Source organism: Notamacropus eugenii, chromosome 3 (genome assembly GCF_028372415.1).
Source record: "Notamacropus eugenii isolate mMacEug1 chromosome 3, mMacEug1.pri_v2, whole genome shotgun sequence".
Classification (NCBI taxonomy): Eukaryota; Metazoa; Chordata; class Mammalia; order Diprotodontia; family Macropodidae; genus Notamacropus; species Notamacropus eugenii.
The window spans coordinates 73,098,914-73,126,880 of NC_092874.1; the positions used below are offsets into that span (position 1 = coordinate 73,098,914).

The 27,967-nt window shown below is 39.0% G+C and overlaps 1 protein-coding gene and 1 long non-coding RNA gene across 11 annotated transcripts in view; one reads left to right on the forward strand and one right to left on the reverse strand.

The window, feature by feature from the left end:
• The first annotated feature begins 4,799 nt into the window (after window positions 1–4,799).
• On the forward strand, window positions 4,800–17,829 carry LOC140532889 (uncharacterized). Its single transcript, XR_011976723.1, has 4 exons — window positions 4,800–5,633; window positions 8,500–8,537; window positions 13,989–14,057; window positions 15,146–17,829. It is a non-coding gene; the product is annotated as an uncharacterized lncRNA (long non-coding RNA).
• The window catches only part of NRP1 (neuropilin 1), a 176,529-nt gene continuing 157,894 nt past the window's right edge, over window positions 9,333–27,967 (reverse strand). For 5 of the 10 annotated variants that reach the window (XM_072651966.1, XM_072651967.1, XM_072651974.1 and 2 more), the window contains 5 exons: window positions 26,380–26,517; window positions 18,522–18,796; window positions 17,828–17,924; window positions 14,512–14,562; window positions 9,333–12,328 (listed from right to left, as the gene is read on the reverse strand). In XM_072651966.1, coding sequence (XP_072508067.1) covers window positions 12,039–12,328; window positions 14,512–14,562; window positions 17,828–17,924; window positions 18,522–18,796; window positions 26,380–26,517 — 851 coding nt within the window. In that variant the 3' untranslated portion in view covers window positions 9,333–12,038. The remainder of the gene's footprint in view (window positions 12,329–14,511; window positions 14,563–17,827; window positions 17,925–18,521; window positions 18,797–26,379; window positions 26,518–27,967) is intronic. The other 5 variants (XM_072651970.1, XM_072651968.1, XM_072651973.1 and 2 more) reach the window with 3 other exon arrangements.

Consider the following 27,967-nt stretch of genomic DNA (forward strand, 5'->3'; position numbering starts at 1 on the left):
CCTCAGGACACCAGGAAAATATATCATTGTATACTTTGGCCTTGGTCATTAGGAATAAATCTGACAAAAGATACTCCCTCCCTAACCCCCACTCCTCCCCCACTTTCACCACTGTATTGCTGATCTAGAATTGGAAGAGATCTTCCCAATTGTCTAATTGACCTCTTCATTTCACAAATGAAGAAATTGAAGCCCAGAAAGGGAGGTAACTTGCCCCAAATCACACAGGTGGTCAGTGGCAGAATCAGGATTTGAACTCAGGTCCTATGATTCCATGTTCACCAGTGTTTCCAGCCCACCATTCTTAATCCTGGCCAACCTTGAAGATTCTCATAAAGTAGGACTTTCCAGGAAGTCCTGTGCTGGACTGTTTGAATGCCCCATTGGCAGCAAGGCTCTAGGGGCATCATTTTTCCCTTTGACCTGTAGTTTGTGAGCTTGGATGACTTACAGCCTAGCTTAACTTCCTAACTTTTTTATCCCTGACAATCACGTACCTATATGTCTTATGAACTGCTTTTCCTCATTTCTTGCTTTTTCTCTTGCCTAGGATTCTCCCCTCCACCCAAATGCCCCATGTTATTATCTCTCTCCCAAAGCCTGCTTGCTCCATCAGAGAACCCCTACCTATTGCCTGACCCTTCTTGATGGATCCCATTTGCTCAGCTCGGATTTCTCTGGCTTGACCTTTTCTGAACTCTGCTCTGGTCAACATGTGTCACAACCAGTAAAGTATGTGTGACTGACCCTTTGGCTTTAGCTATACTCAGGGCCAGAACTGGCAATGTAGCAATGTTGGCACCAGAAAAATATATTTTTAGTTGAGAGATTGGAATACTGCAGACATAAAGGCACAAGACCCTGTGAAAGGAGAGAGACCATGGGCAGGGAGCTAGGTACCTTTGAAAATTGCTAGACAACTACCAAGGAGAATGGAGCAAGGCAGGGTCTGGTGGAGAAATGCTTAGCTGGACTATGGTTACAGGGCTGGTGGGGTAGAAGGGAAAATACACCATCTGATAACTTCTAACTTAATTTAATGAATTTTTCTTGCTAACTAGGTTCCAAGCTTAGCTGTTTCTACTTGCTGAGGGGGGGCACAAATGCTATGTTCTAAATTTTGCCCTGATCGTCCTTTCCTAGGTCCAGCACTTTTGGCATTCTGTACTCTGGTAATCATTTCTGGCATCTGTTATCTAAACTGAGCTCAGCCTTAGTTCTGTAGGAGAACTTTGGGCCCGTTTCTAGGACTTAACCCTGGCTTAACCTTGGTATATCTGATTAGCAGAGTGGGAGATGCTTATGTTAGTACACCAGATGACTAAATAAAAGGCCAGGACAAATAAAAAGAAACCTACCAGTAGTCCAAACTCACAAATAAATAGAATGGAATCATTCAAGGGGATAAGTGGTCACTTTGGTGATATGAAAAAAAAAAATAGACAGAGATATGACAGGCTTTTTGCTCTGAGCTGACCAGGCTGGGGCAGCTTTGAATGTTGATGAAGTGAAATATTGACACAAGAAAGAATTATGCTTTGGGCTCTGAATCACTAAGCACCTTCTAGATGGAGGGCCTGAGTTCGGAGCAAAGGCACTGAGAAAGAGTTGAGAATAATAATGGTGAGATGGGCTTTAAAAAATTATGTGTGCTACGTGTTAAAGCAATTCAATCAGCCTTGAAAATGCTGAGAGGCTGCATCAGATGGGATGTATGAGAGCCCTAATAGGAGATTAGGTGCCTTCCTGGCAGGACTCCACTGAGAACAGCCCAGCCCGCACAATCTCCTATCACAGGGATGATGACTGCGGCGTCCTTGAGCAAAGGCACTGAGAAGGACAAGGAACTCACCTGTGTCAGGCCTTGTGGGGAAGACTCAGGAGCTGAAAGACAGGTGACCAGGAGCATGGGATGCTCATTAATGTTTCCAGGAAAGGAGAGCTCTCTCTGTAGATGGTCAGCTCTAACGGTTCATTTATAGGCCAGAGCATACATCACACACAGACACGTTTTTCAGCTAATCAGACATTTCCATCTCCATTCACAAAGCAGGGTTACAAGAAGTAGCTACCTATTCACTAAGGGTCTATGGCCTTTGGGGATGAACCACCCGGCATGGGGATCTGCTGTGCCTTTTCCTACTGTGTTTTTCGGATAAGAAAAATTTGCTATAGAACTCTTGTTTGGCTGCAAACTTCTATTGGTTGATACCTCATAGAATCACAGAATCTTAGCCTTGGAAGGGAACTCAGATGCTATTGAGTCCAACCTTTATCCTAGTTTTTCTTCACCCTCTGGTTGCCAGGTTCTGTTTTGTATCCACAGCACCCCTTAAATGGAGGAGTTTAATAAATGTCTGTTAACTGAATTGAGTAGAATCGTGTAAGTAGGTAGGGCACTGGACAGAATGCTGGGCCTGGAGTTAGGAAGACCTTGGTTCAAGTATGACCTCAGACACTTACTAGTGGAGTAATTTTGGACAAGTCACTTAATCTCCGTTTGCCTTAGTTTCCTCCTCTGTAAAATGAGGATGGTAATTGCACCTGCCTTGCCAGGTTGGTGTGAGGATCAAATGAGATAATAATTGTAAAGCCCTTGACACATAGTAAGCACTACAAAAATGTTATTATTTTTATTGTTATTATCTTGGATACGAAATCCCCATGCAGTGATTATCTAGCTTTTGCCTGAAGACCTTCGGGGAGGAGGTAGCTTAGTATACCTTTTGATGGCTCTAGTTATTAAGGGTTTTTTTCTGTGTTGACCCCAAATCTACCTCCCTAGAACTTCTACCCATTGGTCCTTTTGTCTGCCTTGTGAGGTAAAGAAGTCTAACCTCTCTGCCACAAGACAGACCTTCAAATATTTGAAAATGATGGTTACATTTTCTGTGTCTTCTTTTCCCTAGGCCGAGTAAGCCAAGTCCCCTTGTGTGTGTTCGTCCTTTGTTGCCAAAGAAGACCATGTCATCAGAGAAATGGTGACATGACTTGTACTTTGACTTTGTTTTGAGTGAGGGAGGGCTGTGTAGGTCACCAGCCTCACTTCTCCTCCAGAGCTATCGGAATCCAGTGACCAGATATTTATCAGGATGACTGGAGATGACCCAGGATGAGGCAATTGGAGTTAAGTGACTTGCCCAAGGTCACACAGCTAGTGAGTGTCAGGTGTCTGAGGTGAGATTTGAACTCAAGTTCTCCTGACTCCTGCACTGGTGCTCTATCCACTGTACCACCTAGCTGCCCCAAGCCAAGTTCCCTTAATGACCTCCACGCCGCCCTGGTTCTGAGTGCTTTTGTCATCCTGCACTCTATTCTCTAGAATTCTCCCCATTTGTTAATGCCAATTACAAGGAAGTCAAAAGAGCTACTGCAATCTTAAGCTGCATAAAGAGAAGTGACTTGCATACTCTAGGTACTTAATACATGTTTGTTATTTTGGATTACATTGAATGATGTCCAAAGTGAGAAGAATCATCCTATTTTATTCTTTGGTTGGGTAATATGCATCCAGTTCTGACCCTCACATTTTAGAAGGGAGGAAAGTTAAATAAGATTTTATAAGCACTGCTTATTGGTCAAGAAATCTGCAAATATTATCTCACTTGGTCTTCACAACACCCTATGAAGTAGGTGCTGTTATTAGACACTTTTTAGAGATGAGGAAATAGAAGCTGTCAGGTTAAGTGACTTGCCCAGGATCACAAAGTTGGTAAGAGTCTGAGGCCACATTTGAACTCAGGTCTTCCAGCACTCTATCCAATATGGTACACAGAGCTGGTGATGCTTATTCATAATGTTTTTTGCAATCCACTGGAAATCATAGGTCTTTTTTATATGAATTGCTTTGTACCCATGCCTTCACCATCTTGTAGTTGCAAAGTTGATTTTTTGGGGGAGTGGAGTCCAGGTATAAGACTTTACGTTCATCTCTGTTGAATTTCACTATGCTTCCAATTGGTTGAAATTTTTTATTCCAATTCCACTATCTCCATTGTTGGCTTTATGCCATCCATGAACTTGATAACTATTTTATTTATGCTTTAATCCAAACTGTTGATAATTTTTTATATGACAGGGAGTGGTCAAAGGATATGAACATTTCTGAAGAGAAGAAATGTGAGGTATTCACAACTACATGACAGAATGCCCCAAAGCATTACTAATAAGAGAAAATGCAAATCAAAATGACACTGAAGTTTCATCTCATATCCTGAAAACTGGCCAAAAAATTGATGAAAAAATGATAATAGTCAATATTAGAGAAGTTATGGAATGATAGGTATGAATATATTGTTGGTGGAGCTCTGAAATGCTACAACCCTTTTCGGGAAGCAATTTGGAATTATGCAAATAAAATGAATAAAATATTCATATTCTTTGCACCTGAGACTCTATTACTGGATTTATACTACAAGGAAACTATTTATTGATGAAAAGAAAGTCCCCATATACACCACAATATTTATAACAGCACTTTTTGTGATAGCAAAAAAAGGAAACAAAGTAAATGCCTATCAATTGAGGCATGGCAAAACAAATTGTAGTGCATGAATGTAATGGTATAGCACAGTTGTGTAAAAACATAATATGTGTGATGAATGCAGAGAAGTATGGAAAGATCTTTATGAACTGATGCAAAGTGAAATAAGTAGAGTCAATAAAACAGTGACTGCAACAGAGTAAATGTAAGTGTAACAATGTAAACGAAAACAAGACACCAAAAAATCAGAAGATTACAACAAAATTATAAAGATCAAGCACCACTCAAATGAAGAAATATGAGAGGACACCCCAAATCCCGACTCTGTGATCGTGAGAGGTTTGCACACGTTTTCAGTCTTTTTCAGTGTATTGAACAGCTGCGCTGATTTTTTTTCCTCTCTAAAGGAAATTTTGTTTGTTATATGAGGTGACTCTCTGTGAAGGGAAGGGGGAGGGATACTTGGGATAACTGTGATGATGTGACAAATAGAAGACATCAATAAAAATCTGAAAAACAGCAGAGCAGGGAACAGAGTCTTTCTCACTCGCACAGTAATATTATAACAGGAACATTGTGGCATAAGATTCTTGATTATGAGAGGAAAGTTGAAATATATTCAGTCTAATTTTAGTTTTATCAATTTCATCTAAACTTTGAAAATTCCTATCCCATTTAGTATACTATATAATATATTCAATATAGGTACACTTGATTAGCCAGAAAGTCTTATTAGCAATAGTGCTGAGTCCTTTCTTCTGCTAACATTTCTGCCTGTCTCCCTAATCATTATCCATCAAAGATTTTTTTTAATTAACATCAATGACTCATTTGACTTTTTACCTCCTTAGACCGTAAGTTTGTTGAGAGCAAAGACCTTTTTTTCCTTTCTTTATGTCTCTAACACTTAGCATAGTGCCTAGTACATTTAATAAATGCTTGTTGATTGGATTTGATTAATGATTTAATCTGGGAAAGGTCTTTATTTTTCTTATCCATATTATACACATGCAGAGCCACTCTGTACCTTTTTTCAAAGTCACAATGAGAACATTCTCCTGTGGAAGGTACCACTTGATATGAGTCATAAAAGAAGCCAGAAATTCTCAGAAGTGGAAGGGAGAATAGAGAATTCCGGGCCTGAGAGACAGTAAGTGTAAGGACACAGGGATGGGAGATGGAATATTTGTGCATTGAACAGCAAATTGACCGGGATGAATGGATCAAAGAGAGTGTAGAGGGGAGTGTAAGAAAACTGAATGGATAGAAAGGAGTCAGGTTGTGAAGAGCTTTAAATGGCAAAGTAGTTTATGTTTGATACTAAAAGTAATATGGAACCACTGGAATTTCTTAAGTAGTGAGGTGACATGGTCTGATCTATACTTTAGGAAAGTGACTTTGGTAGCTTTATGGAGGCTGGATTGGCATAGATGGACAGGTACTTGAAGCTGGGAGACCAATTAGAAAGCTATTGTAACAGTACAGGTAAAAAGTGACAAGAGTTTGAAAGAGTCATGCCATAAGTGTGGAGAAAAATGGATATATATTGGAAATGGTATAAAGGTAGGAATGACAAAGACTTGGCAAGTGATAAGATATGTAGGGTGAATGAGAGTGAGGAGTTTGGGCAAGTGAGAGGGTGTCAGTGCTCTCAACAACAGCAGAGAAGTTTGGAAGAGGGGAGTCCTCAGTGGAAAAGTAATGCTTTCTCTTTGAGAGATGTTGAATTTGAGTTGTCTATTGGACATCCATTTCAAAATACCTAATAGGCAGGTATTGATGCATGATTCGATCTTTAATTCTGGAAATCAACTGCATAGAGATGATAACTGAAACAATGGAAACTAATGTGATTACCAAATGAGAAGGCATAGATAGAAAAGGGAAGAGGGTTCAGAACAAGATGGGGGCTGAGGGCAGCTAGGTGGCACAGTGGATAGAACACCCGCCCTCGAGTCAGGAGGACCTCAGTTCTGATCTAGCCTCAGACACAACACTTACTAATTGTATGACCCTGGGCAAGTTACTTATCCCCAGGGAGAACAAGACTGGAAAAACTACTATTAGTGGGCATGGCATGGATGAAGATCCAGTACCAGATCATGAGAAGGAAGAGTCAGATAGGTAGGAGAACCAAGAGATGAAAATCCAGAGAAGAGAGAGTATTTAGGAAGAAAGGATCAGCAGTATCAAATACTGCAGGCAGTTCAAGAAGACTTATAGGATTATGAAAGGACCGTTAAATTTGGAAATTAAGGTATCAATGGTAAATTTGGAGAGAGCAGTCTCAGTTGAATGAGAAGCTCAGAAGTTAGATTCACCCCAGAAGGGAGTGAGAGGAGGAGATATGGAGACATCAAATATAAATGTTTTTTTTTAGAAAAGGAGTTCAGTTCAAAAGGGAAGGAGAGATACAGAATGGTAACAAGCAGGGATAGGAAGATCAAGTGAGGACATTTTCAAGAAAGGGGATACATGTTTGTAGGCAAAAGGAATGGGATGAGGAGATAGGGATATTTTGTGGTACTACTATGACATTTGATTATAATGCTTTAATGGTAGTCTTCGGAAATGATGATAATCAGGGCCATTTTGGGTGAGGGATACCTGTAATTCACTGCAAGCATTCTTAGCACTAAGTTCTATTATCTTTGTGTTTTCTATCACTCAGATATAGGCTGAAGTTCTCCAAAGTCACTTATCTGGGGAAAACAGAACTAGTTCTTCATGTGATTACTTCTTACTTCCAACAGAAATTGGTGTTATTACCATTGGGAAGCTGAAACATGGGAGAATAGGACAGATTCTTAATTGAAACTGCACATTCAAGCAGTGCAATTCAACCCAATTGGCAATTAATCAAGTTATGGGGAGAGGGAGGTGATGGGACCATGAATAATCTTTGTGTTATAAAGTACTTAAATCCTTGCAATTTATTTAATTCCTGAATTTGGGGCATGCACAGAGATTTAGCTCATCAAACACAGTGGGAAATGCTCAATTTTGCTAACCTTGAATACTAAAAAGGACAAAGTGAAAAAGTTGTCAGGTCTGTGGCCTTTCAAGGAAACCAAATAGAGGGGAATTTATACATAATGTTTTTTTTTTTTAAACAAGTCTCTGTGTTCATTCTAACCTACATGTCAACAAGTCAAGAGTTAGTAGAATGCCTGGCACAGGGGAAAGAACACTGATTTGGAAGCCAGAGGACTTGTGTTCAAATCCTACCTCTGATTCCTACTTATATGACTTTGGAAAAGTTACTTTTACTCCCTGGGCCTCAGTTTCCTCATATGTAAATCGAGGAGGTAGACCAGGTGGCCTTGGAGGCCCCTTACACCTCTAAATAATGCTCCTGGTTTGATTTCTGGCTCTTCTATTAAGCTGTGTGGTATTAGTCAAGTTACGCAAATACGTGTTCTCTTATCTCTTCAATGAAAGCCATGATAACTATACTACAGATCTCAGTGGGGAGAGGGACTGATATTGGGATCAAATGAGAATAATAGCATTTTGTAGCTGCAAAGAGTTAGCCTTTAAGCTGTTGCTGACAACAGCTTTATTCCTAGTCAGCCTTCTGTCTAGGAAGGGCATTTTATTTAGGCTCTTGTTGGGGAGGAATTATATTTTAAAGTGACAACATTCATCTGGGATTATTATTCAACCACAGCAAATTGTCTCTTGCTTACAATTTTTCAGTGAAAGAAGTTCTCTATCTTCAGTCTAAGAAAGGAAAGAGGAGAATGAACAGAAATAAACTCACAAAGAGAAGCAGATTCTCTCTCAGGGAAAAATATTCTTAGAAAGAATGGGGTGCTACAGGAACATTCTCCTCAATGTACTAAATACACCCAGAATTAGACATTTCTAAAATAATCAAGGAAAGAAAAGAGGGATGATTGGGGCTTTGGTAGTCTCCAGATTACAAAGGACAGGGGAACTCTGGGTTATTCTGGAATAATCTTTCTAGAGTGTTATGTTGATCCTATAACACCTTGGCTTTTTTCTTTTTCCAGATGGAATTGGAACTTCCCCAAAGGCTCTTGAATGGTTGGTAAGGAGTCTACCATATGCAGCTTTGCAATTGTCCTCAAAAGGAGAATGAGTTTATATGTTAAGTGAGTGTGTATGTATGTATGTATGTATGTATGTATGTATGTATGTATGTATGTATGTATGTATGTTTATCTGTAGGCTGTGGAGACAGAGGCCCTAGGTTCAAATCCCTTTCTTTTTGCCTACTACCTGTATTTCAGAAAAGTCATTTCACTTCTATGGGCCTCAGTTTCCTCACTTATAAAATGAAGGAGTTAAACTAGAGGGTTTTTGTGGTCCCTTACTATTCCAAATCTATGATGCTATAAATGCTAATATATAGTAGTCTCTCTCTCTCTCTCTCTGCCTCTCTCCCTCTTTCCCTCTCTTTCACTCCCTTTCTCTCTTTCTCCCCCTTAATCCCCCTCTCTCTACATACACACACATCATTAAAATGCACCACCATGCTCTTCTGGCTCTTATAAAGGACAACTTTAGCTAATGGAACACAGAGCCTCTTGATATAATATCAGAGATTAAAACCCTTCACCCCCTCCACATACAACCCAATCTTCTATCCTCACCTAAATCAAGCTTTCATTAGGGTAACATGACATTGAACCTCAAACATCTATTCTGAGCCAGGTTTATTCAGCAAGGGTTATCTTCTCAACCTTTTATTCTGAGGAGTATCTTCTTTTATAACAATTAACTTTTTAAAATTCCACTCTCGTAAGGCTTATCTGATTCTTGAAAAAATACCATCTTCTCTAATGATGACAGCCAATGATAATAAGAGGCATCGAGTTTGGGCTATTTTATGAAAATGTTTAATCCAACTGTTTCTTTGGAATGTAGTAGTCATAGTTTGGAATTTCAGTTACATTTCAGTTTTAGGTGAATTTTATGCTACTCAGTGTCTGAGAATACAAACGTCATTTAAAGTTAAGGCTTCACTGTTCATTTTGAAACAACAATTTACAAGTGTCCTATTGTCATAGAAAATAAAAATTTCTGTAAAAAAAATTTGCACAAAATTTCATGATGGTACAAAACATGAAGCAATAATATACCAGTAAAATGAAATCATTTTACTACAGAAGATTTTTTTTATAGTTTTTCAATAAAGAAAAAAAATATGTTATTTTACACTTTTAAAAATTATGAAACAATCTAAAACAATATAAACTGAACATTCTGTAACACTGCCTTTACAAATTAATAACTTTATAAACATATAATTTTTAAATATATTTATCAGTGCAAGATACTTTTTAATTTAAAGTCGCAGTATCATTTTTCCTTGGTTGAAGGCAACTTTAAGTCCGTCACCTTCTAAGAAATGAAGTCTTTAGTGCTTTAATCCTGGTTCTGGACCGGATGCCATCGGGGACAAAACTTATTCTTCTTTTGTGGCCCTCCACATTTTACAGGAAACAAACAGCATTTCCAATCCAATTAAATCAAAATGAATGGGTTTTGCACACTAGGATGCAAGTGTGACTCCCAGTAGTGTATTGGAGAGACCAGTCCCTATGCAGGAGATGGGGGAAAGACCTACAAATCATTATATACAACATGACACAAGTACATGGAAAACAATAAAAATTTCTTTGGGATAATTCACAGGCTGCCTTGATACCAGGATGTTTCACTTGCTGTGGTGTTAGGAGCCCTAAGTCCTGCCCCACAGAAGGCTTCTACTTAGTTCAGCGACTTGGAAAGAAGCCCAGAGGCATTCATTCACAGGAGCCACCAGATCCCCCTGCTTCTGAGAGGATTTTTGATGTGGGTTTTAATGTTTGCTACTTTCCTCATCTCAGAACATTTTCCTTTCCTGGCCCCAAGATTTAGAGTTTTTCTTTCAAATTAACTACTAGCTTTTTAATTCCTCTCTCATCTTCCCACCAAACAGTTTCACTGGGATTTAAAGGAACCTGAAAAACCTTACTTACTGAGTCAACCTGAGTCCCAAATAAGAAGGTTCCAATGGAGTATTTAGCATTGAAATTTCAAAGCTTTTGTTCAACCTTTCTTGGAGGTCTCATTTGTAACCCAATTCAGTAAAAAACACACCCTCACCGGCTCCCAATTTATTGTTCCCCACTGAACCCAAATACTTCAATTAATTTTGATTCTGATTTTGGGATAAAAAGACCAAGTGAGTGAAAAGTTGAAGGAAAAAGGATACTGTCACTTTACAGGGTTAACAAGAAGCCCAAAGTTAGACTTTGGGGGGAGTAAAATTAGGAATTTTCCCTTATTCATTTATTTTTAAACATAAAGTCTAGTAAAATCCTCTGCCATTGTCAGCAAATTAAAGCTGCAGGTTTCTTTCCTCAACAATGGCAAATGCCTATCTTTTAATAAGAGAGAAAAGACACAGAGAGATAGGAGAGAGAGAAAGAGAGAGAGAGAAAGAGAGAAGAAGAAGAAGAAGAAGAAGAAGAAGAAGAAGAAGAAGAAGAAGTTGACATCTGAAAATACATTCCATATGAAAGGACAATAAAAGAGGATATTGCAGCTTTCTACAAAAGGGTCAAAAGACATGAAACTGAATTACAGAAAAAGTAGAACAATCAAAGCCAAGTCACCCAATCTTCTGAGCCCTTGCCTTCCTGGGGGAGAGAGGGGTAACATTTCACACTAAAATATACTTTCCTCTTAGTCAGGACACCACCAGGGTTTGATTAGAGAGAAGGGCTTCTTTTCACCAGAGGGAAAGAGAGTGGGTCAGTCAAGTGAACACAATGAGAACCAGTACAAACAAAAAGGCACTTTGGAGGACATAAATTAGCCAGTGCCAAGGACTGTTTGTTTCGGTTTCCGGTGGTACACTCGGGTCAGTGGCCAGTCACGGCTGATGATGGCACGTTATTCTGTATGGAGTTCACAAGCATGAAGTCGAGTACAACACTGAAAACACCAAGGGAGATTGGACTGTATTGCTTCGTAAACAGAGCTGACACACTATCTGGTACTGAGGCGACAGTACTCTCTCAAAAGACAGCCTAACCCTTCTTTGCCTATGCACAACACAAGTAATTATACACACAAGTACAGGTGCGAGAGTCCACTAAATCGTGATTAATCCAATCTTTTCTGGGCACTGAGTTACAGGCAGCAAAGGGACCCCACTGAATACACTTGGTGACAGCATCTTAGATTTTGCACAGTTTAGAATAAAATCCATCAAAGGAAAAAGAGACAAGGGGGTGGGGACCGGGGGGAAGGACAAAAGGAATCATTAAGTCAATCCTACTTGGTCTCAACACCAGCATCTGATTATTTAAATCAAACCAACAGAAAAAGCTGACTGTCCATGGTTCAGATCATTAATACAGATGATTGTTCAGGTTTGTCTGTTGGCTATACTCATCAAACCTCCTGAGAAAAGCTTGGCTCAGCGTCATCAACGCATGTTTCAGCCTGTACAGTAAAGGAAGATCAACAGTTCCTCAGCACGCTTAAGTTATGTCCTTCCACGTAAATTCCTCGATGTGTCTTTTCTTCTCGGCCTTCATGCCTCCGAGTAAGTATTTTGTGTGTTCAGTTTGTCTTTTTTCAATTTTACACCATCCACAAGTTCAAAGTTATAATTCTCCAGGGCAGATAAATTTCTTTCAGACATCCCATTGTGCCAACAGGCACAGTACAGGACCACCCCACATATGGCTCCCAAAAGGACACCGAGGGCACTCATGGCGATGATGGTAATGAGAATGGGGTCCAAGGTCTTCAACACATTGCCTGGCTTCCTAGAGATGTTCTCATCACCTTCTCCTATTCCACTGTATCCTGGTGTGCTTCCTAGAGGGGAGGCAGAGAGGATAGAGATAATTACATCTGTGAGCAGTCATAATACCAGATGAAAGCAAATCAGAAAAAAAATGAAGAAGATGCAGGGTCTGCCCTTTCCATCACTAAGAATTTTAAATGAATTTGTAAAAGCTGAGGTCTGTTCCCCAGATGGCTGGGTGTGACTAAAGGGGAGGGGTCAGTATCTTGTGCCTGGGTGAGGTCAAATAAATGTTGACTTTGGAACCGATTGTTTGGTGTTTCTGACCCCTTGTGGGGTCACATTTATATGGTGTTTACTATGTGCCAGGGACTATGCTAAGTGCTTTGCAATTGTTATCCCATTTGATCCCGTAGGAGGTAGAAGCCATTATTATCTCCAATTTACAGTTGAGGAAACTAAGGCAGATTTGTCCAAAGTCACAAAGCTAGAAAGTGTCTGAGGCGGAATTTGAACTCGGGTTTTCTTGTCTCCAAGCCCAATGCTCTATCCACTGTACTACCTAGCTGGTCAATAGCCACATGTCGTAAGAGCTAGGTTAAATCTTCAGTGATTATGTTTTTTGAAATTCTTAGTCATACAGTCAAACCACTTAGTGGAAGGATTTAAACACTCCTTGTTCATTTGACTAATTCCAAAATCAGACATGAGGAAATGTTCAGTGCTGTCCTTTTATGTGGTAGAGACTCCAATCTCACTGTGTGTTTTACATATGTGTTTGTCCTGCCCAAGCATAAAATTTTCACTCCACACAACAGTGTTTTTCCAAGTCTACTGTGGTTTCATTCAAGGCAAAATCGAGCCTTCAATATATGCTCTTTCTGAGAGCTAAAAGCAAAGAGAAATTTGGCAAAGCTCAGCAAAGCTGGAATGCGTTTTAGGGAGGCACAAATGGCCAAGATACCACTCTGGCTAGAAGTCACTTTATACTCAGTGGCCTCCCAGTCCTGGTGGTATCACTGGAAAAAGCAGCAGAGCTCTGCAAATCAGTCACTGGGGAAATCTTTGCTCCAGAGAGGTACATAAGGAATTATTAACAGGGGAGCCTGGTGACTAATTACCTTGTACTAGAAAGGAGACTAAAAATGTTAATGTGAAGCATGTTTGGTGTTTACTTAATGGTGTTCAAAACAACAATGATTCTAATCAAAAAAAACTAAAAATATATGCAATGTGTCCCTAAACAGGGTAGGCAGAATACAAACCAAGGGACATATTAATATTCTCTCCCTTGATGAAATGCTGTTTTGAAGCAGTCTAACGAGGTTTACATGACAGTGTGTGGACTCTGTAACTGAGAACCATGAAGAATATATTAATATGCTTGATAGCCCAATAATATACTTCTGGATACAGCAAGAGTACATGCATATTGATGCTAGATTCTGGCATATACTTCAGTACATGGAAAACATGTCCACTCTGGGAATGATGGGGGGCATACTATTGGGAGCACCCATGGCAATGACGGTTAGTCACTTTCCAAAGTGGTAGTACTGGTCAAACCTGGTGGTTTCATTGGCCTTGGTTTTGAGTACCTTGTTCTTAAAGTTATGCAATACCTTCTGGGAGGCAGCACAACAGAATGGGAAACTACCTGCTCAAGAGGTCTTGAGTTTAACTTTGTTACTTAATTACTCAAGACCTCTTTATGGTTCTCTTGAGTTCTAGATTCTACAAGGGACCAACTTTGGTGACCTTTGGCAATTCCCAAACCAGCTGAAGGTAGAAGTTTCACAGGTAAGGACTAATTAAAAAGAAAACTCTTCAATTATCATGAAAACCAGGGCTCTTGTGGATTAGAAAGGAAATGAAAGAAAAGAGGTCAAGCGCAATAACACAATGGAATGTGCAGGATGAACAGTTTGTTAATATTTTTGGATAATTTGCATCTGGTGAAAACCAGTCTCCTTGAATTGGTCTCCTTTAGATGTCAAGGCATGAAGAAGCTTTCTCCAGGATAACTAGGGCCTGGCCTAGACCAGAGAGAGCCACAAAATGTTCCCTTGGGCTGAAATTCTTATGCAAAATGAAATAGGAGTTAATTGAAAACATTAAGGGGACTCAGCATGTTGTCTTATGACAATTCAAACCAGGTCCTGAGGATTTATATTAAAAAATTCACTCCAATGACAAATCTCAGGGACAAATGCAGAGAGTATCATGCCAGATCTGATAAGCAAGACAATTTTACCTGTTTCAGCATTTGGGTTCTCTTTGTCCTTATTATCTACGTCCGTTGATTCTAATAAGTAAAATGGATAATGATAATTAAAAATGTAAACACATAACACGCACATAGGTACATGCATTTTCAAGGTCCCCTTTGGAGATGCCAGGAGGCTCAAGCCCTTTGAAATCATTAGCAATCAATAGAAGGGTGATAATAAAACATATATAAATTTGCTAATCAGCCAGATTTCGGATACTTTGGCTTAAGTGTCAGTCCCCACTCTCAAGCAGCCCCCTTGTTAACAGGTGATGGGAAGCAGCAGTTTGAGTAAGCTTGATAGACAGCATGGCTACAAGGCTAGTCCTGGAGTCAGGAAGACCTGCCTCTGACCCATACTGAGTGTGTGATCCTAGGCAAGGCACTAAGCCTCTCTTAGAACTCTTGGACAACTCTGACACCGCAAGCTAGGTGCCACTGGGGGAAGAGGAGAGTTTCCTCATAAGGAGTTCCCCACATTAAAAAAAAATCATAAGTACCCAATAACAGTGGGATGATCTATAGAGAGCCTGTGGGAAAGGTATTAACCAGTGTTATGTATTCCAATAGTGTTTAGCCAGTCAAATTGCTTCAATTCTCAATTTTACTTTCTTTATAGACACCTGGCCAGAATTTGGTTGTGAAGACGAAGATGCCACATTCAGTGCCCCCTACATGGAGCATGCCTGTAGGGAGATTGGCACAGCTAGAAAGTTGGAGTCCTAAAACAAAAATTTCAGGAAGGAAGCCTTTTCCCTTTGTAAACCACAACTTGAACAGATGTCCTTCTCCTGGCCTCTCAGGCCCCAAATGACCACTTTCCTCTCTGAAATCCTAATGCACTCAGCATAAACCACACACCTTGGCTAGGAGTTATTCTTTGTTTCACAAATGCCAGTTTTGTCTCTTCCAAATATGCTCACTGGGAGTAAAATTGCAATGGATCCTTCTATATCACCCACAGTGTCTAACACAGAGCAAGACACATTGGGATTGACTGATTGTCAGTGTGATTGACGGATGGTACAATTGTATGGACTTTTCATTGCACAGTGAAACAAAGGAGGCAGCCAGAAAGGATGTCTCCGTGGGACTGATTTGCTACAGTGGCTTTTGTATTTTTTCCCTGAAAATTTGAGCAATATGTATTCAACAAGTTGAGTAACTGATCTTTACAAGGGGATGCTTCTCAGAAATTCAGGGGGAGTTAGCCCAAATGAATATTGTACACAAATACAAATGAGTTAATAGACAGACATCTCATCTCCATAACCCTCTATAGATGCTGCTTGGGGAGCCCTACACGATCTACTGTTAGGAAGCCCCATTTATTCTCTTGCAGCCCTATGTAGTGCCAAAATCATGCTAACCTTATGAGCAATTATCAGTGACCAGTACCAAAATAGTAAATATTACTCTTCCCTGTCACAATCTAATAAATATAATTCATACCAGTCCACTGACATATTAAATGTAGTATCTCCTTCCATAGATCAAAGAAATAAGCATTTTTTTTCCACCGTATTTTTTTTCCCCAGTTGCCACTATTAACCCAGTCATATTTCTACTAGCACTCGAAGTCTGGATGCATTTAAACACACTGAAGGAAAATGACAATAAAAGCATCAGAGTTTCCAAAAACAAACAAACAAAACCCACTACAGAGAACAGGTTTTACACTGATGTCACAGATTGGTCCTCTTTAGTTTTAATTAATGCAGTGAATTTATATGATGATACATAACATTAAAGTCAGAATGGAATAAATGAGGCATAAGATAAACAAGTATGCTATTACAATGGCATTAACTTTTTGAAAATAGCATAGAAAATTAAGAATTATGGTTTACATTCTTCCCCCCTCCCAACCCTTTACTAGACATACTTTGAAATGGTACTATCAACAGAGCCAACTTTGGGCGTAAAACATAATTCTCTTTGTTTCATTAAATATTAATTTCAGTTATTTGGTGGTAGAGAAACCTTTTGGCTAATTCATGATAATACATGATATTAACATGCACTAATTTACTGACCTGACCTTAGTTTTATTTCATGCAAACAAATTTTCCAAGTTGCTTATGTGTTGATTTTTGATTATTACACATCAAAATACTTGGAACTATCCAATTGTTTAAAATGTTTCAGTTACCTTCCAGGTATTTTGGTCTGCTATCGACACTGCCCTTAATAACAGTTTTGGACCTTATGCAGAGAAGCAATGTGATGCAGTGCATAAACAACTAGCCTTGGAAACAGAAAGACCTTGGTTCATGTCTCATCTCTGATACCAACTGGCTATGAGACACTGAGCAAATTGATTAACATCTCAGTTACCTGAGCAACTCTTGGAAACTCGGGGGAAAAGTGTTGACTTACAATGGTAAAGGGAGTTTCCTCACCTTGGAGATCCTTATACCAATTAAATCACAAGACTGGTCCTTATGTTCAGTCTTTATAGACATTGGCTATTGGATATGGCCCTGCATTTACCCTGTTCCTTATTGGTGCATCCAAAGCAGACATTTGATGAACTAAAGTCACTAAATGTGTATTTTCACACCAAGGAACCAAGCTGGAATGCCAACAAGGAGCTGTTGCATTTAACAACCCTTCTCCCATTTTAAAGGCCTCTGTAGGCAACAGTTAAAAAGAAGGAAGAAATAAAATCAACCAACCAGTCAACAAACATTTATTAAATGCCAGTTTTGTGTGAGGCACTCTGTTAGTCACTCACAAAAGTGAGACAGAGGAATTTCTGGATTGCTATTTGTGAAACTGCCCCATTCAATTGCTATTACAAAACTATTTATTTTGAAAGGCATAAGAGGAGATTATGAGCCAAGTGAGACCTCTTTGCAATGAAACAGTATGGCTGTGAGGGTCTATTAATTTAGTTGATTTTCCTTGTGTGTCTCTGTGTTCACCTATGTTATCTTTGTACATATCATCTGGGCTGGGCTGTGAATTGCCTGAGGTTTTTGGCATATAGAACATTGAAAAGTTGTGGTAGTGAAAAGTGTTTGTTATCAGGGTCAACTATAAGCAGTGACCTTGATAACACCTTTTAGATCGCTCTATTCTCTCTGCTGTTCTTGTATCGGTAGTTACAAGACCCTGATAATATGAAATGATTTGATTTTAAACATTATGATTTCAACTGGCATATATATCTTGACTAGCATCTACCTAATACTGAAAATCTAGTTTCATATGAGTGAGATAAAGACAAAAGCGGTATTGAGAACATTGTTCTATGGCACATCCTCATTGGTCTCACTCTATGGCAACTCATACTTACTTTTACAATCCTCCTGTGAAATGTGGTTATTAATACTAATGTCGTCAACTGCGATCCCTCCAAGGTTTCCTTTTCCGATTTCACCCTCAACAATCACCTAGCAAAGTGAGAAAATTTTCATACTGTTTTACTGATAGTGCCAAATTGCAGTGCTTACAAATGCTTGCTCTGCTCTAGCAACAGCACCCAAATTAAATTCAGAGCTTTCACATAAGCACACGCTTTGCTCATCAATTGGTATTAGCTGGTTGGTATGGTACCATAAAGAATCACTTCACACATTCTTTTAAAAATAAAATCTTTAAAACTAGGGGAAAAAAATCAGCAGATGAAAGGGATGAAACATTGTGACTGCCCAGAAATAGTCTGTAAGGCAGTATTTTCAGCTCCTTCTCAGGTAATTGCTTTAATTCATGTAATTTGGGAGACAATGAAATATGCTGCCATTACAACTTTCATACCAACAATATCCTGGACTCAGAAGGACCACCACCACCACTGCCAACAACATCTTCCAGAATTTCTGGAATGTTTTCTGTCCTCTCTTCCCTTTTTCTTTTGCATAACCCCCAGGAGGTTACATTTTCGAAAGGGGCCCTAGGTCTAATCTCTCTGCTTCTGTTTCTAAAGCCTTTCAACACTCTCTAACTGATCATATGAATCAACTGCCCCCAGCCCAGGCAGGCCAACATACCTGATAATGTTTCAGAGACTTGTGAAGTAGAACACGTCCTTCCTTCCAGTGGTTTCCTTGATGTCCAATGGCAGTCCAGAGTGTTTGATCATATTCATCTGGCTTCTGGTAGCGCAATTTGACCCTCAAGGTGCCAACATGGGAACCTGACATGTGGTACCAGAAGGTCATGCAATGGGCGGAGTTCTGGGAATAAACGATGGGGCTCAGTAGCCGGGCCACTTTGCCCTTCTGATTTTCATCAGCTTGGGAATAGATGAAGTTACCATCTCCTGCTGTGACAATAAGACTGTGTTAGGAAGAGTGGCCACATTCACTGTTCTTTTGCTTTCTTTTCTTTGAAATCCCTCTCCCCTCCAAGCCTATTTTTCCCGGGCTGAGCTGCCAGGACTCACTGTAAGAAATGGAAAGGGCACTCTTCACAGGGAAACTCTAAAAAGCCTTGCTCTGTAGCCAAAGCCCTTCTGTGTGCATCTTTGCAACAATAGCCTGATTAGGATTCTTTATTCTGTAAAGCCTCATTAATTCATATCCTGTTCATTTGGAACCATGATCATTTTGTCATGGTTTGGGGATGAATTCTGTCTTCTTGGAAAAAACAAACTGTTTTTGAGCACCTTTAAAACCACTCCAGCAGTGCTCATTTGCATACAAACATGGACTGGACTAATTAAAAATGACTCTTGACTGTTCATTAAATCATATCCAGGACTTCTATCTGATCAACATTTGTTGTAACTGTTTGAGTGGTCTTGTAAATGTTTGTTGTATTGAATTAAATTTATGCAGAGTCTGCATGGAAATGACACTGGACACTGTCCTGGGGACCAGCCAAACTTGAACAGAGCACAGACCTGTCTACTAAGGCATCCAGCTTCATCATGGTCAATGATGATGGTGACAACTGCAAAGTACTTTATTTATAAAGACCACACACACATATGTACACATATTCATACACGTATGCATAGAATATGTGCATGAATTTATATACATATATGTATATATTCATACATATACATGCATTATTTCTCTGTAATCTAAATCTATATCTATGTTCCTATTTGATCCTCACAATGGTCTTGTGAACTAAGTGCTATTATTATCTCCTGTTTATGGATGAAAGAAGTTAAGTGACTTTCCCAGGGTCTCACAGTTCAGTGCGGGATTTAGAATCAAATCTTTCTGACTCCTGCTCCACTGCACCATCCACTAGCTGCTGTCAGTACTGACAAGGACACGTCTACATATACAATGTGCAAGTATACAATTAATACATGAGTCTTTTGTTTTTGTTTCTGGTAGAGACATTAGTCAAACCAAATCAACAATACTTTGGGGTTTTTTTGCTTTTTTTAAAAATTGTTTTTCAGTCATATCCAAGTCTTTGTGAGTCCATTTGGGGTTTTCTTGGCAAACATACTGGAGTGGTTCACCATTTCCTTCTCCAGCTCATTTTACAGGTAAGGAGACTGAGGTAAGTAGGGTTAAGTGACTTGTCCGGGATCACAACTTTTAGTTGCTGGTTTATATTAAGTGTATATTTTAAAGTGATACAGTTGCAGTTTTATAAAAGTAAAATTTATTCATCGCTTTACTCTAATTTGGCCTGGGTTTCTCCCCAGTTAGTATGAGAGGGTTAAGTTTCTCTTGCATTTGGTGATGGGGACTATTGGGGTGCAAGGAGCAGCATCTAGGTGGAACAGTGGATAGAGAGCTGGTCCTAGAGTCAGAAAGACTTGAATGTGAATCTAGCTTCAGACACATATAAGCTGTGTGACCCTGTACAAGTCACTTAACCTCTGTCTGCCTCTGTTTCCTTAACTGTAAATGGGGAAATGAGATAACATTTGGAAAGCCCTTGGCACAATGTCTGGTACATGATAGGCACTACATAATTGTTAGCTATAACTATCATTACTATCAGTAGTAGTAGTAGTGGTGGTGGTGGTGGTAGTGCCCCCACAGATAATATATATAGTTCTGAACTGTGAGAATTGTTCCCGCTTAGGTCAAGGCACCAGATCTGAATCCATATAAAGCTACATTTTCGAAGCCCTTTGGAATGGGCTGGTTTTGGCAGTGGAGATAGTCTCTAAGCTGCAATTACTTATTATTGGTTTTACTTTTAATTATCCCAAGTGGGAAAACTTCCCTCTGTCACCACTGGGTCTAAACATATAACTCATGCTTCACTGTTTGCACTTCAAACAGAAATCACTCAAGCTAATACTTAAATACTTCCAGGGGCTATGGTTTCCTTGGTGTTGGCCTTCCCTCCAAGGACTCAGTTTCCAATCCCTCTGTGACTTAGAAGAACCACCAGGAGTGAAAAATTCTACAACCCAACTGGTGATGAACCTTTCTGAATTCAACTAGGTTGGTCTTTAGACCACAGCTATATAGTTGGTCAGTAGGCCTGTGCCTCAAGCTTTTTTACGTTGGTAGTACCTGCTGGAGCTGGTATTTTGATGTTCAGTTACCCGAAGGAACCCATGTCATCATCTCCACGTTATACTGAGGCATTGAAGTAGGACTAAGGCCAAAGTACAGACGATGGAATTATGAATCCTATTCTCTGCCTTAAATACAGTTAATATATTTCAATATATACTGTGGAAAGAGCATTGATTTTGAAATCAGATGACCTTGGTTCAAATCCCACTACTGAGACCTGTTTGACCTTAGGTCAGTTTCCTTATCTGTAAAATGAGGGGGTTCAACTAGTTAGGCTTTGAGGCACCTAATTCTAGCTTTTGAGCTATGACCTCAAGCCAGATTTGTATAGTTTATTGTATAAATGTTTGGTATCTGTATATTTGTCTGCCCTTTTCAGTACTATCCTGGGTAGAGCATAAGAAGACAGGGGCTATATAAGCCGGTTCTTTCCCAGTGTGGTGTCACTGACATGTTCATTCTGTATCAATACCTTTATTAATGATGGTAATTAAAGGGTGATTGAAATAAATCACCTCTTACTGGCCATCTATGAACTACTAAGTCTATCCATTTTTGGTTCATTTTGTCTAAGAGATAAACTACTTACTGATGTCTTGAGCTCTGAAAGTCTGTTTATCTCAGGGCACACAAAGAAAGAGTGATATGTTTGTCCACAGAGATTGACAGTCACAAATGTACCTTTCTGAAATGAAACTTTGGGGACTTAAGAAATTGAATACACTAAGGACCATCTCCTCGACTTGGACTAAGAATGAGTGTAAGATAGTTGGGTCTCTTGCATTTGTTGTTTGGGGAGAAGTAAGGTGGCACAGTGGATACAGTGTTGGAACCTGAAATGAGGAAGATTTGAGTTCTAATCCAGCTTCAGACACTAGCTGTGTGACCCTGTATAATCTGTCTGCCTCCGTTTCCTTGACTGTAAAATGGGGATAATGATAGTACTCATCTTTCAGGACTTCTTTAGGTTAGTCAGGGAAGAGGTAGGATTTGAAGGAAAAATTGATTATTATGAGGAATATGGAGGTGGGAAGGAGGGGATGAGTTTAAGAAATGTCGGATGTGGGTTGGCCAAGAGTGAAGGTTCTAATTCTGGAAAGGTAGAAAGAGTAATAGAATTTAGGAAGAGTACAATGAAGTTGGAACTGTGGAAAAAGGCTACGCTTGGATTGAGAACTAGGGACAGTCAATGAAGTAGTTCAGGGAAAGCAGAAATAGTAACAATCAGGGTTTTGTTCCCCTTCCACCCCCTGGAGGGATCATTTGTACTCCATAGGATTACTTGAAAAGGCCAGGTCAGAGTAACTCATAATAAATATAAATGAGTATTCCTCCCCTTGTTCAGACTTTGACAACACATATTATCTTTGCCATCAAGGATGTGAATAAAAGCAAACTTTGAATGCCAAAGGAATAATTTTAAAATAATATTACTTCTACTAACAATGAATTAACATTAATGAGTAGATAAAAAGAAATAACATTAACAAATTTTCTAGAACCAAATAGGAACTAATTTGATAGATAATCACATTTCAGAGTTGGAAAGGTCCTAATGACCATCTAATCTAGACTCTTCATTTTACAAAGATGACTTAGGGTTCAGGGAAGGAGCATGATTTGCCCGAGGTCATAGTAGTAGATCACAAGATCACAAAATTTAAAGCTGGACAGAACCTTGGAGACCATTGCGGCTAGAACTAGAATCTTCTGAATCACAGTCCAAATATATTCCTCTTTCCACTATATCACACTTCCTAAACCACAAAAAAAAATCCAACTTTGACTAAAAAACTAAAACAAAACAAAATAAAAAACCTAAGCCATGAACTCAATTTGGTTGAATTTCCAACCCAAAGGCTCTTTCCCACTGAAGACCAATAAAATACCTATGAGCCAGTTAAAGCTAAAAATGAACCTATATGTTTTCTAAATCTTTAGAATACAACAAAACCTGAATATTGTTTTCTTCATCTGTAAAATGAAGGGATTGGACTAGATGATTTTGAAGACCCTTTTCCAGATCTTATAATCTTAATACTATATGAACTCAAAGCAAACTAATATTAATTCAGTTCAAGTTCTTCCTTTGAATGAATTATTGTCCTTTTCCATTCTTTCAGTTAGGTTTTAGAAGTAATTTCTTTTTTAAATCCCCCTATTTAAGAGTATGGAGAAGAAAATGGCAAACCATTCCAGTATCTTTGCCAAGGAAACCCCAAATGGGGTCACAGAGTTGGACATGATAGAAAGGACTGAACAACAAAAAAATCCAAGAGTGGGCTAATTTTCCTGTCCTAGGCCTTTTGATCAATGCAAAAGATCAGTCATCAAAGAATTCAATATAGCAGTTATTTCCTAAGCACCTACTATTTGTAAAGTCCCTTACAGTTTCTAGGACAATGTCGCCTTGTTCCCCAATAGAATGTATATTCCTATAGAGGAGGGACAATTTTGTTTTTGTATCCTAGTATCTACCTGATTAGAACTCAGCTTCCAGATCTGGGTTTCCTTTAAGAGACAGCAAGCCTCCTGCCCAATTCCACTCCTCACCAAAGAAAATCCCTAAACCCCAAAACCTTGTCAGAGAAACTTTAGAGTATCACTGTTAAACGCCTAACATGGAAATCCAAACAGAGCTGTTTTAAATAAGTCTAAAGTTGCGCAGTGTGATATAGTGTCTGCATAATATTTTAAAATGGTTCCCATGGCTTGAATCAAGGAAGAAGGATGGATGGAAAGAGGGAATGAATGAAGCAAGGAAGAAAAGGAGGGAAGGAGGGAGAGATGAAAAAAGAAAGGAAGGGAGGAAGAAAGGAGGGAAGGAAGAAAGAATAAGATAGAAAGGAAGAAAGAAGAAAGGGAAAGAAAAGGAGGAAGGAATAGGAAGGAAAGAAGGAAGGAGCTAGAAAGAAGGGAGGGAAGGACGAAAGAAAAAGAAGAAAACTAGTGACTGTGAAAAACTAGAAAATTGTGAAAGATTGTGTGCGTGTGAAATTTTTTTGCTAGCATTTTAGTAGATCTATTTATTTTTAGTAATGACAGCATCGGTCCAATGGCCAAGCTGAGATGGCTGGCCATGAAAACAGAGGAAGTAGCACTTTTCATGCTGTTAATTTAAGCCCAGAATCACAGTCCACACAGCCTCCGTAACACATCTAGTCAGGAAGTAAAGATATTTTTCCTTTTAGGGATTTTATCCCAGTTCTGGGTCAGGAACTCTGTGTTCATTGTCTCAATTAGTGCTCTCCTTCTGCAGCCTTTTAGCTTTTGTCAGTCTCTGGCTCACTTAGCTTTTAACCTCCGTTGAATGTCAGATCCTACTGAGCCATTTGCCTTCACTTTGCATCAATTTTTTCACCATTACTGCCTTCATTTCAGCTAATTGCATTTAGTTAATTTGATGCCATTTATATGTACAGTGCCATTTACAGTCAAAGTATTTTAAGTTTTTTAAAACTACTTGTCTTAAGATTCAATGAAAAGTGTCTCAGGACTGAAGGAGTCCAATTTTATCTAATTTCCTTGTCATTCTCATTAGGGCAAGGGGGAAGGGAAGGTTAGAGCTGTGTAAGAGGAAGGCCTATCCGGCACTCTTAATAACTCCATTCACCAGATAAAAGGGGAAGAACAAAATAGACCAATAATCCATGTCACACTGACCCACTCTACCAAAACACCAACATGGGGGGAATCTTCTTTTAATGAAGTCTCAACACACCAGCAAATTCCTACTCTGGGGATTCTGGGGAAAACCATTACTTTTAAATAAGGAGTATTTGGAAAAATACCAGCATATTGAAAGTTTTTATCCAAGATAGGAAATTCTTACTTCTTTATACTATCAGCTAAGTGAATGTCAAAGAAGAGGTAAACTGGGGAAATGATTAAAAAATTGGAATTGTTCTTTTCCAGCTGGTTGTCCTATTAGTTTCTTTCTACAAGGTGTGAAAAGGTTATTTAAATTTTTTTGGAAGGGGGGTTAAGGGGCACTTTTTTTTAATGCCACCTTCACCTGTTCAGAAGTGAATGAAGTTAAAGTCTTTCAAAACAGTCTTTCAAACTATCAAGCCCTATCCCAGCTCCAGGCCTATGAAAGAGTTAAGTACTAGACTTAGACTTTCCTTAGCTCGGAAAAAAATGAATGTTGTAGACATACTATAGTTGTATTTCATTTAAAGCGGTCTCATGATACCCTTTGGACAAGGCAGAGAGATATGGGTTAGGAAAGTACAGTTTGTTGAATTTGCAATGGATCAAATGATTGGACGCGAAATATTGTGTTTAATGAATGGACTGTTGTCAATCTGGAATAAGACCTCTAGGGGAGCACCACAGGGCTCTTCAGCTTAGATCTGATGTAACAAGTGCTGGTACGTAGCAAGTGCATTGATTCCTGACTCTGAACCTGGCTCTTTATCTGTTCTGCTTAAAAAAACCTAAACATCTTAATAGGCTAGAATGATATGCCAACTCTAACAAGATGACTTTTAGTGGAGATTAAAATAAAGTTTTAAACTCAGCTGCATAAATAGGAACAGAAAGAGACACACAAAAAAGAACAGGCTTTTTTAAAGAAGAGGGCGAATTTCATAGGACTCAGCAGTAAGACCTGGCACTCTAAGTTCAAAGAAACACCTTCTCCGGAAAAAGGGAGGTTATAATTACACTGTGTTTGGTTCTGATTTTAGAAGGACATTGAGAAACTAGAGGCTTTCTAGAGGAAGGTATGGGAAATCAAGCCATCCCATAAGAGGATCAGGAGATTTAGGAGAAGCATGCTAGCAAGCTGGCTTCAAGTATTTGAAGAGCTATTATGTGAAAGAGAGATTAAATTTGTTTTAGTTGGCTCCAGGGGGCAAGACTAGGAGCCATGAGTGGACAGTGATTGAGGGACAGATTTCAGCTAAATAGAAGAAAAACTTATTAACAACTAGAGCTCTTGAAAAATGGAATGGCGTTTGTTGGTGGGGGTGGTGAATTCCTTGACCGTGGAGGTCTTCAAGTCCTTGTAGGTTCAATGGCCAATTGTATAAGATGTTTTAAGAGGTGATTTCTGTCTTTCTAACTCTATATGATTTTATTTTTGAATTTTAGATACAAAATGACTAATTTGTGTGCATTTCTTCTACTGAATGACTTCCCAGGAGGGACACTTCTCACAGGAGACATAAAACCATAATTCTTTGCTCCTTGTCTTGAGTAAATCTTTATATAAGAAGGAAAACGACAAAGAGGATATCTAATCAATGGAACCCCATTTGCATGGCTCTTGTCTCAGGATGACTTTCTATTTAAAAATTCATAGAAACCAGTACAGCTTGTCCCATCCCCCCAGAGAGTCCTCTGGTTCAAAAAGGATTCTTGGAGAGAATGGGGTTTACCATGAACTCACGATTACCTGTGTGATCTTGAATAGGCCCTGTTTTGCTCGTCAACACACTCCACTTTAGTTCCACGTGATTGTCGTGTTCCCACTGACAGAATGTCTTATGAGATCCCCAGCCAAATCCACAGTTAAAACCATATGCTGAAAACTCTTCATTGGGCAGGGAAGAGAAAAAGAGACAGGCAGAAAAAAGACAGAGTTAATCAATTAATTTAGAATAAAATAGAGACCTCAATTGGTCCCTGGAAAGAAAATTTATGTGAAATTCATTTCTGCTTGAATATTCTGGGAAGGCCACAAATATCAGGACTGCCAGAAACTTGAAATGCAGGGAAATTGTTTTTAAAATGTCAAAATTTCATTTAGCTATTCTCTACTGACTCTAAACAGATTAGAAATGGCCGTGTCAAATTGGTTTTACATTAAAAAAAATAAAGATGGGTATCTTTCAATGACACCTCTAGTACCACTTGAAGTCCTTTCTTTCACAATATTTAATGGTCCTTGATGAGACTGAATCATATAGACAGAAATCGACAAACAAGAATACTGAGAGGAGTCTGACTCACAGCCTTAAACAAATCTGGATGTGTGGATTGTTTTAAGATGCAATACTGATATTAATGCGAATTTCCACGACAATCTTTTAAAGTTTTCATAGTTAGACTAGATGTTTCAGATGACGGTTTTTTGGGGAGGAGAATTAGCATTTTTTGTGCTATTTATATAATAAACTTTAATCTTTTTTTTTTGTTTTCTGTTTTATGGTTTGTGCGTTTTTCCCCTACTTAAAATGCTTGATACGCTGAAAACCACAGAGCTAAGTGAAACTATATATACAGTTAAATAACCGCCAGAAAATTTTCATCTTTAAAAAACTCTTCCTTTGGAATTTGTGGAGTTCATTGCTACAGATCAACTATTTTCCCCATTCATCTGCCAAGGCATTGCCTGACAATGCTCCTTCCCAAATATATAATCTTATAAAATTTTCATAAGATTCTCACCTTTAAGATTTTCACTTAACCTTGTGAATGCTGAAACCAAAAACCCATTCAATATTGGAATATTTGTGGCAAAATTAAGGCCTCCTTCCAAATTCAAACTTAAAACATATACAGGGACAAGCTATGGATTCCTCAATGCACGGTTTTTTTGTTAAAGAAAATAAGGCATCTTAAGAATCTAGAGTAACACCAGCAAATTTCATTGCCTTTCATTTAGTTTAGACCGCCCACAAGATGGCAGCATTGAAATGGAAAGGGGAAAGAGACAAACAGGGCACCCTGCCAATTGAACTTAAAATAAACCTCACAAGTCTCATGTATAGCAAGGGAAGTCTGGTATCTTAAGGCTTATGATGGTCAGAATGAGATCATATCTTGTTTTGAGCTTTAACTTTGCCCAAGTATTTTGCTTTCTCTTCCCCACCTCTGTTATCCCTCCCCAGCAGCCTCCTCCCTTTGCACTCCAACAATGGCACTTGGAATTTTAATGGAAAGATCTTTTAAACAGATAAGGATGAAATCTTTACATTTCTGGCATCCAAGGAACACTTTGAAAACCCTAACATTTACTTCCAACTCATGTCAAATTTTGG